The following is a 17135-nucleotide window of genomic DNA, read 5'->3' on the forward strand; positions in this document are numbered from 1 at the left end:
CCCCAGTCAGAGCTTGTTTTTTCCCAGTTTTCCCAGTTTTCTTGAATGGACTGAAGTCGGAAGTCGGATATTCCGAGTTGTTATGAATGCCGCATAACTCCCAAGCCCCAAAGCCCCACTGGGTGTAACGACCACTTCTCACACTCTTCCTGCAGTTGCTACATCAATTTTTGGTTGTATGATATGTAGCCATTGATTCTTGAAATATATAACGTATAAATGCCTCATGAGCTTAGTTAATCTGTCGTACCCCATCAACACCCAAAATATAAGCTTGTTTTTCCCCATCCCTCAGCTTTTTACAGAAACAGGGGCGAGAAAACGTTTTGTTATTGTTTCAAGTGCTGATTGCCGCTTTAAATACTTATATATTTTTTTTTTATCAAACTCTTTGTAGCCCCTGAAGTTACCTGCCATCTGATTGTGCAGTTATCTGTGTATTTTATTCATTTTAACTCATGGAATTCTGACAGGTCTAACCAGATTGGATGAGTTTAAGAATTATATTAATCAATTTGACAAAAACAGACAAAGAAACATATTTATGCACAGACACTGAACATATGTTAGTCTTGGCAAAAGAGGCAGCCCCACTTTATATCTGAAGGCTCCAGAATAAAATGTATAAAAAGTTATCCTCGTTTTTGGTGGTCACACATAACCCAGAAAAGTTTAATTCCAAGTCATAAGGGAACGAGCTATTGCACATTTTGATTGAACCATGCTAAATATCTGTGCTGAGCGCCTTCTCAGAAGTTACAAGCAACCATGAAAAGTTTTTGCACATTGCCCTGTCTGCATCATTATTTTAAGTAAACATGCACAAGTGAAAATAACAAGTGTCCTTTGTGCTACATTTGCACCAAAACAACTGGGAACTTCTACATCTGCATTGCTTGCTGTTTGGGGTTTTAGGCTGGGTTTCTGTGTAGCATTTTGTGACATCTGGTGATGTCTCCGACTTCCGACTTCAGTGCGTTCAAAACAACTGGGAACTCTGAAAAAAACGAGCTCCGACTTGGGAAAATAGTTTTCAACGGTCATCCGACTCGGAATTCCAAGTCGGGAACTCGGGCCTCTTTCTAGAGCTCCGATTTTCCGACATGAAGATAATTGAAGTCATGATTTGACATCGTTTTTTTCCGAGTTCCCAGTTGTCTTGAAAGCACCATGTGTAACAAGGAGGAGCAGGCGCACCACACCCCTCTTTTGGCTTATAAAGGCAGACGGATCACGGCATCAAACACTCTCCAAATCTAGACGAAGCGGTTGGTTGAGAAAGTGTATCTCAAGTACAACGGCAATCACCAATGATCATGGCACCCGCTGGAGCTAAGAGGGTAAGTGGCGACTTAATATGAATGAACGTCATTATGGCTGTATCCTAATGCACGCAGTCTTTTGCATGACCATTGCAGATGTGCTATGTATTGCTTCAACTATAGAGAAGTTATTTGGTATAATGTGTAAGTTATTATAATGATACAAATTCACACAATGTGATTGATGGAACAATTGTGCGACTTCTACTTTAACTATATTCTGTAACTTTGTTTTAGATAAGAGTTTCCCAAACACGGCCCTGGGAGTTTTGGTGGATGAGTTGATTATTTGAATCAGTTATGTAGTGCGAGTTTGGGTAACACTGCCTAGTTTAAGGGTCCGTGCTATCCGGTATCCTTGGGAAGTCTCTATAATTATTATTATTATAAGTCCCTACCCCACTGAAGTTGAATCGTTCAAATTGATAAGAGTTGGGGTTTAGGATAGGGACGTCCCAAGCACTGACTAGAGTTTACAGATAGCTTATTTCATCCAGGGAGCTTTTATTCATGTATTAATTAAGCGTGCATATTTCACACTTGGAGAATGACCAACTAATTACGCGATGTTTGTGCAGAACATTCTGGAGCGCCTGGATGCAGGCGAGATTGTCATCGGGGATGGAGGCTTCGTCTTCGCGCTGGAGAAGAGGGGATACGTGAAGGCAGGTCCCTGGACTCCTGAGGCCGCCGCAGAGCATCCTGAGGCTGGTAAAATAAGCGCGTTTATCTAATTGCTAATATATAGCAGTTCGCGCAGCCTCGCGCCTCCAACTTGTCCACCAGACCGACGCATACTGAAAAATAATTAGTTCCGCTAACATTTTTGTGGAAATACGGTTATATTTTTAAGTTGTAAATAGTTAACTGTTTTGTCTTATGAACTTTATGTATTCTGAACTATAACGATTTAAGTTACTTGAACATTTGTTGTAGTGAACATGTAGTGTCCCTTCTACTTAAGGTACTAACCCTTTTACTTCTGTTTTTCGTGTAAGTAGTTCTGATTACTCATTTTCAGTGGTGTGTCTTAATGTTTAGACTAACATTGAAGACTTGTCACTTTAACCCCCTTTGCCAGGCAGTCTTGAGCACCGTGCTCATTTCTAGAACAGTAACTGGAGGTAGAGCTGTAAGCATTACAAGATGCTGCATTAGCCTCTGTTATGAAGAGTGGTGCACATTACCTTGTTGATGGTGGGAATGGGTTGTCTCATTGAATATACATTTTCCCAACGGTTTTGATATCGTTCATTATCATTGAAACTTCATAGCACAACAAACTGCTTAATACTATTTTAGAAACAACAATGTTGTATGCATATTGTGAAGTTAAAAAAAAAATGTTAATTACCCCAAACCTCCAAAAAACAGAGCCATGTGGCACTATATATTAATAACTTGCAGAAAAATTATAACTATCAGCACAACACAGAAATGTCATTGTTTTACTCAAATATCAATCTCTGACTACTTTATTTTAAGTAAAGATCAAATTACTTAATGTTGGACTGACTTTAAAATATTAAATAATCATAACTTGTGAACTCTACTTTAGATTAGCAGAACACAAGGAAATAGTTATATTTGCTCTAACCTAATATTTGTTAACAGTACTCAAACATTAAGTGATACATCTTATTGACATGAGTTGGTACCACTTTTATGCTTGGAGTTCTACTGACCGTTGGAGATGTTTGAGTAGCCACCACTCAATTTCTTCAATTAGTTACTTTTTACAGTGCAAGTTTTAACCAGACGAGGCTAAGGCATTAAGTCGAAGTTGTAAATACTTAGCCAAAAGCCGTTTGCTCTTCTCACTTCCAGTTCGACAGCTGCACCGTGAATTCCTGCGGGCGGGATCAAATGTCATGCAGACCTTCACCTTCTACGCCAGCGACGATAAGCTGGAGAACAGGGGTAATGCTCAGCGCTTCACAGTGAGTATCTGTCTGCTCTGTTTTTATTTAACCAGGTAAGCCAGTTGAGAACAAGTTCTCATTTACAACTGCAACCTGGCCAAGATCAAGCAAAGCAGTGCGGGAAAAAAACAACACAGAGTTACATATGGAATAAACAAAATGTACAGTCAATAACACAACAGAAAATATCTATATACAGTGTGTGCAAATGTAGTGAGTTATGGAGGTAAGGCAATAAATAGGCCATAGTGCAAAATAATTACAATTATAATTTAGTATTAACACTGGAGTGATAGATGTGCAGAAGATGATGTGCAAATAGAGATACTGGGGTGCAAATTAGCAAAATAAATTACATGGGGATGAGTTAGTTGGGTGGGCTAATTACAGAAGGGCTGTGTACAGGTGCAGTGATCGGTAAGCTGCTCTGACAACTGATGCTTAAAGATAGTGAGGGAGATAAGTGTCTCCAGCTTCAGAGATTTTTGCAGTTCGTTCCAGTCATTTGCAGCAGAGAACTGGAAGGAATGGCAACCAAAGGAGCTGTTGGCTTTGGGGATGACCAGTGAGATATACCTGCTGGAACGCATACTACGGGTGGGTGTTGCTATGGTGACCAATGAGCTAATATAAGGCGGGGATTTGTCTAGAAGGGATTTATAGATGACCTGGAGCCAGTGGGTTTGGCGACGAATATGTACTGAGGTCCAGCCAACGAGCGCGTACAGGTCACAATGGTGGGTAGTATATGGGGCTTTGGTGACAAAACGGATGGCACTGTGATAGACTACATCCAATTTGCTGAGTAGAGTGTTGGAAGCTAGTTTGTAAATGACATCGCCGAAGTCAAGGATCAGTAGTATAGTCAGTTTTACGAGGGCATGTTTAGCAGCATGAGTGAAGGAGGCTTTGTTTGCGAAATAGGAAGCCGATTCTAGATTTAACTTTGGATTGGAGATGCTTAATGTGAGTCTGGAAGGAGAGTTTACAGTCTAACCAGACACCTAGGTATTTGTAGTTGTCAACATATTCTAAGTCAGAGCCGCCGAGAGTAGTGATTCTAGTCAGGCAGGCGGGTGCAAGCAGCGTTCGCTTGAAGAGCATGCGTTTAAGAGCAGTTGGAGGCCACGGAAGGAGTGTTGTATGGCATTGAAGCTCGTTTGGAGGTTTGTTAACAGTGTCCAATGAAGGGCCTGATGTATACAAAATGGTGTCGTCTGCGTAGAGGTGGATCTGAGGGTCACCAGCAGCAAGCACAACATCATTCATATACACAGAGAATAGAGTCGGCCCGAGGTCCAGAGAACAGGCCCTCCAATTTGACACATTGAACTCTATCTGAGAAGTAGTTGGTGAGGCATTTGAGAAACCAAGGCTATTTAGTCTGCCAATAAGAATGCGGTGATTGACAGAGTCAAAAGCCTTGGCCAGGTCAATGAAGACGGCTGCACAGTACTGTCTTTTATCGATCGCGGTTATTATATCGTTTAGGACCTTGAGCGTGGCTGAGGTACACCCATGACCAGCTCGGAAACCAGATTGCATAGCGGAGAAGGTACGGTGGGATTCTAAATGGTCGGTGATCTGTTTGTTAACTTGGCTTTCAAATATTTTCGAAAGGCAGGACAGGATGGATATAGGTCTGTAACAGTTTGGACCTAGAGTGTCACCCCCTTTGAAGAGGGGGATGACCGCGGCAGCTTTCCAATCTCTGGGGATCTCAGACGATAAGAGAGATTGCGACAATTTCAGCGGCTAATTTTAGAAAGAAAGGGTCCAGATTGTCTAGCCCAGCTGGTTTGTAGGGGTCCAGATTTTTCAGCTCTTTCAGAACATCAGCTATCTGAATTTGGGTGAAGGAGAAGTGGGGGGGCATGGGCAAGTTGCAGCGGAGGGTGCAGAGCTAGTGGCCGGGGTAGGGGTAGCCAGGTAGAAAGCATGACCAGCCGTAGCAAAATGCTTGTTGAAATTTTCGATTATTGTAGATTTATCTGTGTTTCCTAGCCTGCTGGAAGGAGGTGCTCTTATTCTCCATGGACTTTAGTGTCCCAAAACTTTTTGGAGTTAGTGCTACAGGATGCACATTTATGTTTGAAAAAGTTAGCCTTTGCTTTCCTAACTGATTGTGTATATTGGTTCCTGACTTCCCTGAAAAGTTGCATATCGCGGGGGCTGTTCGACGCTAATGCTGTACGCCACAGGATGTTTTTGTGCTGGTCAAGGGCAGTCAAGTCTGAGGAGAACCAGGGGCTATATCTGTTCTTATTTCTGCATGTTTTGAATGGGGCATGCTTATTTAAGATGGAGAGGAAAGCACTTTTAAAGAACAACCAGGAATGAGGTCAATATCCATCCAGGATACCCAGGCCAGGTCAATTAGGAAGGCCTGCTTGCTGAAGTGTTTTAGGGAGCGTTTGACAGTGATGAGGGGTGGTCGTTTGACCGCGGACCCATTACGGACGCAGGCAATGAGGCAGTGATCGCTGAGATCCTGGTTGAAGACAGCAGAGGTGTATTTAGAGGGTCAATTAGTCAGGATGATATATATGAGGGTGCCCATGTTAACGGATTAATGTTGTACCTGGTAGGTTCCTTGATAATTTGTGAGATTGAGGGCATCTAGTTTAGATTGTAGGACGGCCGGGGTGTTAAGCATATCCCAGTTTAGGTCACCAAGCAATACGAACTCTGAGGATAGATGGGGGGCAATCAATTCACATATGGTGTTCAGGGCACAGCTGAGGGGGTTCTGTAGCAAGCGGCAACAGTGAGAGACTTATTTCTGGGAAGGTGAATTTTTAGAAGTAGAAGCTCAAAGTGTTTGGGCACAGACCTGGATAGTATGATAGAGCTCTGCAGGCTATCTCTACAGTAGATTGCAACTCCGCCCCCTTTGACAGTTCTATCTAGATGGAAAATGTTGTAGTTGGGAATGGAAATTTCAGAATCTTTGGTAGCCTTCCTAAGCCAGGATTCAGACACTGCTCGAACATCAGGGTTGGCTGAGTGTGCTAACGCAGTGAATAACTCAAACTTAGGGAGGAGGCTTCTGATGTTAACATGCAAGAAACCAAGGCTTTTGCGGTTACAGAAGTCAACAAATAATAGCGCCTGGGGAGCAGGAGTGCTACTGGGGGCTACAGGTCCTGGGTTAACCTCTACATCACCAGAGGAGGAGTAGAATAAGGCTAAAGGCATTAAGAACTGGTCTTCTAGTGCGTTGGGTACAGAGAAAACAAGGGGCCGATTTCCGGGCGTTGTAGAATAGATTCAGGGCATTATGTACAGACAAGGATATGGAAGGATATGAGTACAGTGGAGGTAAACCTAAGCGTTGGGTAAAGATGAAATTAATCTACCTGTAAATCTGTTTACTATACATTTCTCAACGCCTGTTCAGCTCCACTTTATTTCCCTACGTGGTGTTTAGCCTACTTGGCATGTTTCACAATGGTGATATACAAGCCATTGTACTGTACCTCAAACTACAGCAATAAGTTTGTACACTAATCAATGGCTGCTTTGACACCAGGGTGCGCAAATCAACGAGGCTGCCTGTGACCTGGCCAGAGAGGTGGCCAATGAGGGCGACGCGATGGTGGCAGGCGGGGTCTCCCAGACCCCCTCTTACCTGAGCTGCAAGAGTGAGGCCGAGGTCAAGGGTATCTTCAAGAGGCAGCTCAATGTCTTCGTCAAGAAGAACGTGGATTTCATGATTGCAGAGGTAGGAATGTGATGTTCTACACGCATATAGCACATTTTCTTACACACAGAACATACTGATACTGTACGTCTCATTTTGACCTGACCGTTTCTGTATTCAATGGATCCTCACTTGGACAATGAGATCCTGGTTGAAGACAGTTTCTGTGTTTTGGGCCTTCACATATTTACCCCATCTGTGTGTTTGTGCAGTACTTTGAGCATGTGGAGGAGGCAGAGTGGGCCGTGCAGGTGCTGAAAACCTCAGGGAAGCCAGTATGTGCCTCCCTGTGTATCGGCCCTGATGGAGACCTCAACGGCGTCAGCCCTGGGGATTGTGCTGTCAGGCTGGTCAAAGCTGGTATGGGACTTAATTTAACCATTTAGATGTGCACAAATGCATGTTTGTTTTACTATCCTTGTGGGGACCAAATAATTGGATGTTCAATTCCATTTCCCCAACCCTAATTGTAAGCCTAAAATAGCCTTTTCCTTGTGGGGACCTGCGGCATGTCCCTCCGTGTTTTACTATCCTTGTGAGGACTTCTTGTCCCCCACAAGGATAGTAAAACCAAAAATGGTGTCAATAGTGGTGTTATTGTCAAACTTTCAACTGTCCTCTCACTCTCTGCTTATAGGAGCCAATATTGTTGGCATCAACTGCCACTTTGACCCCATGACCTGTGTGAAGACTGTGAAGATGATGAAAGAGGGAGTGGAGAGGGCGGGGCTGAAGGCCCACTACATGGTGCAGCCTCTGGCCTACCACACGCCTGACTGCAACTGCCAGGGATTCATCGACCTGCCAGAATTCCCCTTCGGTCACACACACACACACACACACACACGATAACATCTCCATCGCAATCTCTCTCCTGCCCTCTAGTTGTGTCCTGTTTCTCTTTTTCTTCCTTTCTCACCTCCCTCCTTTCTCCCCCTTCAACTCTGTCTTTCTGACTACATTTCTCTCCCCCAGGTCTGGAGCCCAGGATTCTGACCAGGTGGGACATGCACAAGTACGCCAGAGAGGCCTTCAACGTTGGCATCCGTTTCATCGGGGGCTGCTGCGGCTTCGAGCCCTACCACATCAGGGCTGTGGCTGAGGAGCTGGCCACAGAGAGAGGCTACCTGCCCACTGCCTCCGACAAGCACGGCAACTGGGGCGCTGGCTTGGAGATGCACACCAAGCCCTGGGTTCGCGCCAGGTAAGGAGACCGTATATGCCACACGGGTACAAATTAGATACCAGGAACCACAAAGGAGTGCTAGTATGACTCCAGTTCAAAATCACAAGAGTACAATTATTTAAGTCTAATTGGTACAATAAAACACGAGGTTACGTAGTACTGTAACATTTTATTACCAGCTTATAAATACGTTTGGCGTATACATATGAACGTCCTTCTCTTCCCATAGGGCCCGCCGTGACTACTGGGAGAAGCTGAAGCCAGCATCCGGCCGTCCCAAGTGTCCCTCCATGTCCACCCCTGACAGCTGGGGTGTCACCAAGGGCCATGCCGACCTGATGCAGCACAAGGAGGCCACCAGCCAGGATGAGCTCAAGCCCCTGTTTGAGAAGGCAAAGGCCAGCCACTGAGCACTCCTCCTGGGCTAGGAGGGAGGTGGAGCCCCTGGAGGAAAAGCAGGCAGTAGGAAGCTGTTCTCTACTCGTGGGGGGTGTGGTGTGAGAAAGGCAGAGGGGAGAGCTCACACACATTCCAAGTTTACATACCAAAAATGATCAGATAAAGTCTTATTGTTCTCCTGATTTCTAGGACTATCTTTTTGTGAACCAAAAGTTATTTTTCTTATGTCGTTCAGATTCGCACCACCTGTACATAGTATAGCACCACCCTATTCTCTTCTGTAATAATTGTAAAGTGACATGTTATAGATTTCTCATTTCAAACTTGATATGTGCTTTACTCAGACAGAATGTTACAGGAGTCATCAAGCCAGTGATGCGTACTGTGAGTGAAACAAACTAAAAAGTTGCTCTTGTCCACACATGCCTCCAGAGAGTGCTGTTGATCTGATCTGGGGTGTATACATTACGCAGAGTCTGTTGCAAAACATTTAGCAACAAACTGTTTACGCCAAACAACATTTGGCAAGAAAACAAGTTTCTATTGGATAAATGCAGGTAGGTTTTGTTCTGCTTGTTTCATTATTATTATTTTTTTACTGTTTCCATTACAAGAACTAATGAATACACCCCTGGTGCTATCGAAACGCAAGCTTATAATGTGTTATCAAAACTGCTGTGACCACAATGTTAGCACTGGTGAAGAATGTAGCATAGCCTAGTTCTGAACACTAAATTTAGTGCCAAATATTGTCTTACCAAATGGAAGTATTGACTTCATAACTGTTTGATTCAATAAACTTCCACATGACCTTAATGTTTGACTTTTTTATTGTATTTCTTATCAAAACATTAGACATGCAAATGTTTTCTGAAGTAAGTGTTAACAAATACAGTAAATTGTGACCTCAAAATATAAATTATTCACTTGTATAATAAACAGCTTCAAAGCCCAATCCAAATGAGTACTAAAAAGCACAATCATTCTACCATTACAAAAAATGTCATGCAGAAATATTCAATAATCATAATCTCCCTGTCAACCTGAACTGTTTCTTTCACTGGATGCCCTCACCAACTGGCCATCTTGTCCATAGAGACTAATGTAATAAGCACTCTATGGTGCACACTGCATTAAGCGATCTCTGAACTGCACATAAAACAACTGTGCAATACTGCATTTGCACTCCGTTCATCTCTCTGCATTTAGATATATTGATACTGTACATTTGTACATCTACTGTAATATTTGTATATCCACTGCTCCTTCCTTTACGGCTCTGTTCACTACATATTTTGCATATAATGTATGTAAACTTCGTAAATTCCTGTCTGTATTTTAGTTTTAATGTCACAAGTACGGTGAAATGCCTTTCTCGCTAACCCCAACAATGCAGTAATCAATAACTATGTAACACTAAAAATAACAAGGTAGAACAAAAACACAGATCTAGAAACAAGAACACGATAAAGTACACAATATACAGGGTCAGTTCCAGTACCATATTTACAATGTGCAGGGATCGATAGATATGTATAGGGGTAAGGTGACACGCCATCAGGATATATGATAAACAGAGTAGCAGCAGAGTTTATGATTGTGTGTGTGTAGAGTCAGAATAAATGCAAATGGGTGTGTGAGAAAATGATGGAGTGAGTATGTGTGTTGGAGTATCAGTGTGTGTGTAGGGCCCTGTGAGTGTGCATAGAGACCGTGCAAAAATAAAATCCAAAGGTCAACTCGCATAGTCCGTGTAGCCATTTGGTTAGCTATTTAACGGTCTTATGGCATGGGGATAGAAGCTGTTCAGGAGCCTGTTGGTGTCACGCCCTGACTCTGGGGACTCTTGTTGAGTCAGGGTGTGATTTTCTATGTTGTATTTTCTATGTTTGTGATCTAGGTTTTGTAGTTCTATGTTTGGCCGGTTGTGTTTCCCAATCAGAGGCAGCTGTCGCTCGTTGTCTCTGATTGGGGAGCATACTTAGGCAGCCTATTGGCAATTAGGTGTTGTGGGATCTTGTTTGTTGTGTGTTACCTTTGGACGTCACGTTTTGTTGGTTTATTGTTTTGTCGTTGTTTATTAAGTTTAAAATAAACTTATGCATATCACGCTGCGCCTTGGTCTGACCCGTCCTTCAACGAAAGCTCAGCGATTCAAATCAGCAACCTTTTGGTTACTGGCCAAAGCTCTTAACCGCTAGGCTACCTGCCGCCCGTTCACAAAAGCAAACATTCGTCCAGGAAACGTATCTTTTAGTTTTCAGAATGCTTTATATATTTTTGTTATATGCAATTTTTACATGGTATACTATCTCTACCTAACTGTGCCATGTAGTGTGACTGCTTGGTTTAGAGTAGACTAAAGCAGTTTGGCTGCATACATTTTAAAGACAAAGTATGCCATCGAGTGGACAAAATGGAAACCACCTTGTAGTATCCTACTGTGTAATAAACTATCATCTGTAGGTGGCAGTGTTTTGCCATCTGGCCCACTATCATCCCCAGTAGACTACAATATCGTCATAACAAACATTGACCGTATCAAAGGCAAAAGCAGCAAGTAAAAACTAATTAATTCATGACTTACAAAATGTGTTGTAGCTTAATAGCCAAAGAAGAGGGGGCAAAAGTTTGTTTGTACCATGTTTTGTGCTGCTACCATGTTGTGCTGCTGCCATGTTCTGTTGCTACCATGTTGTTGTCATGGTGATGCTACCATGCTGTGTTGTCATGTGTTGCTGCCATGCAATGTTGTTGTCTTAGGTCTCTCTTTATGTAGTGTTGTGGTGTCTCTCTTGTGATGTGTGTTTTGTCCCATATATATATATATATTTGTAAATCCCCGCAGGAGGCCTTTTGCCTTTTGGTAGGCCCTCATTGAAAATAAGAATTTGTTCTTAACTGACTTGCCTAGTTGAATAAAGGTTAAAGAAAAAAGAAAGAAAAAAGACAAGTGGAAACGTCTCTCATTTAAACACCTCCCAAATAAACAAAACAGATGTTCAATGGTGAGTCCTCAAAACATCAACTGAGCTTAACCTAACCATTCAGGTTGATTCTGTCACTGGCAACAAATGGTCTGAAGTCAATGAAATATCTATCATTTGATTTTATTATCTAACAAATTGTCGCCGCCATGCTTGTTGCTATGACCCTTTTATGTCATGGTGCCTTTATTATTTTATGTATTTGTTCAATGTAGGCCTATATGCTATATTGATATAGAGTGAAAGTTGTATGAGCACAAATTACTTGCCAGGGCAACGGTTACTAATTATGTTATGCATGATTTATAACACATGAATAAAGGTTTCTATTAAAAGTGATTTGATAAAAAAAATATATATATAGGGATTTGTAGGCTACATTTGACTTTTTTTTCTGCGTCACCACGTCCACTGCGTGTCCCACGTGCAGATGTTTAGGTCCTCGTGCAGATCTACGTCACAGCACTTCGCAGTTGGAAGAAAAACGTTTGATAGAGGGAAAGATGTGACATCAAAACAACAACAATTTGTCGGACCGAACAAAGGGACAGCTCATGGACAATATCCCCCGGTTGTCTTTGGACTATTAACAATCCAGAAACAGTAGAAACAGTATTTTCGAAAATTTCAGAAAGGGGGTTTGTTCAGAAAAGCACTCGCCCGGGTTTGACAGCACTGCACGCAGCTCTCAACCGTTTCACAGCTTGTAAACAGATCCTCACACGTGACGCTGGGAACCATGGCTCTGCATTGTCTGTAGTCGCACAAAGGGAGCCAGCCAGCACACGTAGCAGGCGGGTGAAGAGTTGACAAGCATGCCAATTTACGATAATAAGACTCTGACGCTTTTTGTGTCTGTTTTGTTCTTATGGATGTAGGTGAGCTTTTTACGGAAATATTTTCTTCAACTTGATGTCTGATTTGAGGAAAATCTGCGCAACGTTCAGAGGGTAATCAACTCTCCAGGCTTGTAAACAAAGCTAGCTACGGCTTGTTTTCTGTAATATTTTTGGTTAGCTAGCTAGCTAGTCTTTTTAGCCTCAACGGCGAACTGTGAAAAGGGGTATTTGTGTGTGAGCTCGCTAGCTCCGTTTTTACTGGCTGGATGAGATGTCATTCATGATGGAGGATTCTGTAGAGTCGGACTGGGTGGCGGTTCGACCAAATGTTTTCGACGAAAAGGAAAGACACAAATTCATTTTCATCGTCGCATGGAACGAGATCGAGGGAAAGTTCGCCATAACCTGCCACAATAGAACAGTACAGAAACGGACTGCGTTTCGGGAGTCGCTATTGGAAGCTGTCGAGTGCGACCTCGTATCCCCGGTCACCGTCAAACTAGCCCCCGAGGCAGACAAACACAAAACTCCACTAAAAAGTCCAACCAAAAGGAAAGATGACATATCCGCATTGGTTAAAGTTAGATCTAACGTCAGCCCGAAAGGAAAAACCCCGACAAAGAGCCCCATACGAGAGAGAACGGCCGCGGTGGGTGGCTCGTCAAGGCCAGCCGAGAGTGTTATCAAAACACTGGGGTCGTGGGACATTGTGTCCTGCAAGGTGACCGACATTGAGGTCCTGGAACCAGCGGATGTCCCTGGTTTGCCTCGCTCCCCGAATGATGGCGACGGAGAGGAGTCAGACAGCAGCCGAGAGGGGTACAGCTGGGCCGGGCTATTCTCCTTCCAGGACGTCCGGGCAGCCCACGTTCAACTCTGCGCTGTCAACTCGGACCTGGAGCCCTGTCTGCCCCCCTTCCCTGAGGAGCCGGCGGGCATGTGGACGGTGATATTCGGGGCCCCCGAGCTGTCCGAACGGGAAACGGATGCCCTGTGTTACCAACTACAGGTGTACCTGGGCCATGCTCTGGACACCTGCGGCTGGAAGATCCTTGCCCAGGTGCTATTTACGGAGAGTGATGACACAGAAGAGTACTACGAGAGTTTGAGTGAGCTGAGACAGAAAGGATATGATGATGCTCTCCAGAGGGCCAAGAAACGTCTCCAAGAGGTAAATTAAACTACACTCCTGTGTCTCAGCACCCATGTTTTATTGCGGAATAGCTCAACGTTGTGAACAACCAGTCTCCAGATAAAAATAACAAGTGTAGCTAAATCAATCCTCAACTGTTTTGCATGACTAACACTAGAAAATTGGTGACATACATTTTGAATAATACGATAATTGATTTCATGCCATCATATCATCATCATTCTGAGTCTCACAATGAAGAGTAGTTAGTGTTTCACATGAAGGAGAATGCCTGGATAAATTCCTGACACTCTTTACTGTGTTTACAATTTTGTTAAGCTGACATTACTGTACAAGGAACATGTTGACCACTATGGTTCCAGGTCAGGCTTCAATGCACATGCAGGCCTATCATTTGAGCCCAGTCTCTCTCTCTCTCTCTCTTACACACACACACGCACACACTGTGTCCATGGGCTGATGAGGTCCAAAATGCATGTCAGGGGCACTCGACCACATGGTCGTCTCTCCACCTCTCTCTCAATTCAATTCAAAGGCCTTTATTGGCATGGGAAACATGTTTACATTGCCAAAGCAAGTGAAATGGATAATGAACAAAAGTGAAATAAACAGTCTCTCTCTCCACCTTTCCCTTTGTTTCTCTGTAAGCCTCCACAGTCCCAGGCCTGTAATAATTTCAGACCCGGCCTGGCCCCTGCCCTGACAATCCAGTTGGCTGGCTAGGGGAGGGGAGTCCATGGTTATAGTTTGATAATGGAGTAGGGGTCCACCACACTAGAGTCATGGAGTTCAGCAAACTTGGTTTGAATGTTAGAATTTGAATGGCTACCATGATGACAAGAAAGGACAATCAACATTCTAGTAACAAAGACCAGTGCATATGGGGGTGGATGGTAAAGCTCCTCCTTTAGGGCAGCTCCTACTATCACACTGTTATAATCATCATCGTTATTGTAAGTGTTAGGGCACACTTTATATAAAAATTATCCACTCCTGCTTTTCTCATTATCTCCCGCTCTATCTCTCGCTTTATCTCTCCATCCCCCTATGTCTGTCTTCTCAATCTCAGGGCAGGACTAACGGGTGCAAATAAGACTCACAGTTGTTACTCACAGTGTTATTTATAAAAACAATCAGGCTATCGCTTTGGCTTTACAGAGGGGTGTTTCTCTCTCACTCTTTATGAGGACTAGATTGTAGACTGTTATTGGGTAGGCTAATATGTTAATTATGTTATAACAAATGTATAAACATTTGGCTAAACCTGGACTGAATTGTACTGTGTGACGAGTACACTGCGCTTTATTTTTATGGAAAAACTTGGGTAAGAATGATGACAGGATGATGATGGCAATGGAGGTTATCACTGGAAAGATCTTGTGTATTCCCTATTGCCATGGTGACCTGGTTTGACTCCGTAAGGTGTTACTTCCTCATGTCTAGACTGAGAGAGAGAGAGAACACTGTGTTTTCATATTGTAGGTAAATAAAGCTCATAAAACAACTAGGGTAATGCCTCATCTAGTGTGTGTGTGTGGAGGTGGCTGAAAGTGACCTCACATCCTCTGCCACAAACATAATAAAACTAAACGTAATTGTGTCTATGGTTGCGTTTGCACAGGCAGCCCAATTCAGATATTTTTCCCCCACTAATTCTGACCAATCAGATCAGCTCTTTTGCCAATAATTGGGCAAAAGATCAGAATTGGGCTGCCTGTGTAAACGCAGCCTTCCGCATGCTTTGGTTTCGGCTGGCGCCTAGCCAAACTCGGCTAGGGAACCGAACGAGTGTGCTTGCATACTCCCTTAAAAGCAAGAAAAAAGCGGCAATAGTACTGAATGTCCATCTTGAGATGCAAGTATAAACACCATGGGACCACGCAGCCGTCATACCGCTCAGAAAGGAGACGCGTTATGTCTCCTAGAGATGAACGTACTTTGGTGCGAAAAGTGCAAATCAATCCCAGAACAACAGCAAAGGACCTTGTGAAGATGCTGGAGGAAACAGGTACAAAAGTATCTATACCCACAGTAAGACGAGTCCTATATCGACATAACCTGAAAGGCCACTCAGCAAGGAAGAAGCCACTGCTCCAAAACTCCCATAAAAAAGTCGGACTACGGTTTGCAACTGCACATGGGGACAAAGATCGTACTTTTTGGAGAAATGTCCTCTGGTCTGATGAAGCAAAAATAGAACTGTTTGGCCATAATGACCATCGTTATGTTTGGAGGAAAAAGGGGGTTGCTTGCAAGCTGAAGAACACCATCCCAACCGTGAAGCACGGGGGTGGCAGCATCATGCTATGGGGGTGCTTTGCTGCAGGAGGGACTGGTGCACTTCACAAAATAGATGGCATCATGAGGAAGGAAAATTATGTGGATATATTAAAGCAACATCTCAAGACATCAGTCAGGAAGTTAAAGCTTGGTTGCAAATGGGTCTTCCAAATGGACAATGACCCCAAGCATACTTCCAAAGTTGTGGCAAAATGGCTTAAGGACAACAAAGTCAAGGTATTGGAGTGGCCATCACAAAGCCCTGACCTCATTCCTATAGAACATTTGTGGGCAGAACTGAAAAAGTGTGTGCGAGCAAGGAGGCCTACAAACCTAACTCAGTTACACCAGCTCTGTCAGGAGGAATGGGCCAAAATTCACCCAACTTATTGTGGGAAGCTTGTGGAAGGCTACCCAAAACGTTTGACCCAAGTTAAACAATTTAAAGGCAATGCTACCAAAATACTAATTGAGTTTATGTAAACTTCTGACCCACTGGGAATGTGATGAAAGAAATACAAGCTGAAAGAAATCATTCTCTCTACTATTATTCTGACATTTCACATTCTTACAATAGAGTGGTGATCCTAACTGACCTAAGACAGGGAATTTTTACTCTGATTAAATGTCAGGATTTGTGAAAAACTGGGTTTAAATGTATTTGGCTAAGGTGTATGTAAACCTCCGACTTCAACTGTAACTAAGGTGTTTGACTCCCTACTGTTGACCAATCACTGACAAAGGGGCATAGACTTCGGCTACTGAACTTGGGCTTGCCTCAATAAATGTTTTTGTGTGCACAAACAGCTGAAGACCAAAACGAACCAAAACATCACAAAATGTCGTCATAATATATGCACGAACTGTTTCGAATGAGAAGCATGTTTTGTTTGCGGGAGGTTCCGTGAGTTTATTTTGCTTGAGCTATAAGCAGTGGTTCGTGACCTAAAATAATGTACCACCAGGGGTTACATAAAAAAATAAAGATAAAACGTGTTACAAATATCTTGTTGTGTTTTGTAACCGCAGATCTAAAATGCTTTTTATTGTAATTTGTGCTCGTCATCAGACTAATTGTGTTCTTCAGTTGCACTTCTTCACTCAGATGAGAATTCTCATACTGGCATTCTATCAGCAGACAGCTCACTGACTGATGTGGAGCTACTTTTCTCTGGTACTTTTCTCGGTGTAGCCTACTTTTCAAACAAAACATTAGGAAATGTCCTGGCTACTTTCTTTCTATGATAAATGTTACAAAATGATGGCCTTGCATAGTTTCTGCCAACAATACCTTGCTTTTTCATTGTAAGCTGTTTGCTTGTGTGGCTGCTAGCCAAATAGCGT

At 43.2% G+C, this 17135-nt stretch overlaps 2 protein-coding genes across 2 annotated transcripts in view; both read left to right on the forward strand.

The window, feature by feature from the left end:
• Positions 1–1232: 1232 nt before the first annotated feature.
• LOC121582649 (betaine--homocysteine S-methyltransferase 1-like) lies at positions 1233–9348 on the forward strand. Its single transcript, XM_041898619.2, has 8 exons — positions 1233–1340; positions 1901–2033; positions 3150–3262; positions 6777–6968; positions 7160–7307; positions 7585–7767; positions 7923–8151; positions 8363–9348. Exons 1-8 carry the CDS (start codon positions 1311–1313, stop codon positions 8541–8543), a joined length of 1209 nt encoding a protein of 402 aa, XP_041754553.1. The 5' UTR covers positions 1233–1310; the 3' UTR covers positions 8544–9348.
• A 2607-nt stretch (positions 9349–11955) lies between these two features.
• The window catches only part of LOC121583508 (junction-mediating and -regulatory protein), a 61149-nt gene continuing 55969 nt past the window's right edge, over positions 11956–17135 (forward strand). Inside the window, exon 1 of the mRNA XM_045225106.1 lies at positions 11956–13529. Within this exon, the coding sequence (XP_045081041.1) occupies positions 12630–13529 (900 nt within the window). The 5' untranslated portion in view covers positions 11956–12629. The remainder of the gene's footprint in view (positions 13530–17135) is intronic.

Source organism: Coregonus clupeaformis, chromosome 15 (assembly GCF_020615455.1).
Source record: "Coregonus clupeaformis isolate EN_2021a chromosome 15, ASM2061545v1, whole genome shotgun sequence".
Taxonomy (NCBI): Eukaryota; Metazoa; Chordata; class Actinopteri; order Salmoniformes; family Salmonidae; genus Coregonus; species Coregonus clupeaformis.

Bases quoted from the DNA above. Each gene is read 5' to 3' on its own strand.
- LOC121582649 (XM_041898619.2), top strand. From the start codon at position 1,311: ATGATCATGGCACCCGCTGGAGCTAAGAGG. The intron at 3,263-6,776 runs GTGAGTATCTGT...CTTTGACACCAG, and splicing joins GTAATGCTCAGCGCTTCACA to GGTGCGCAAATCAACGAGGC. The intron at 7,768-7,922 runs GTCACACACACA...TCTCTCCCCCAG, and splicing joins CCTGCCAGAATTCCCCTTCG to GTCTGGAGCCCAGGATTCTG.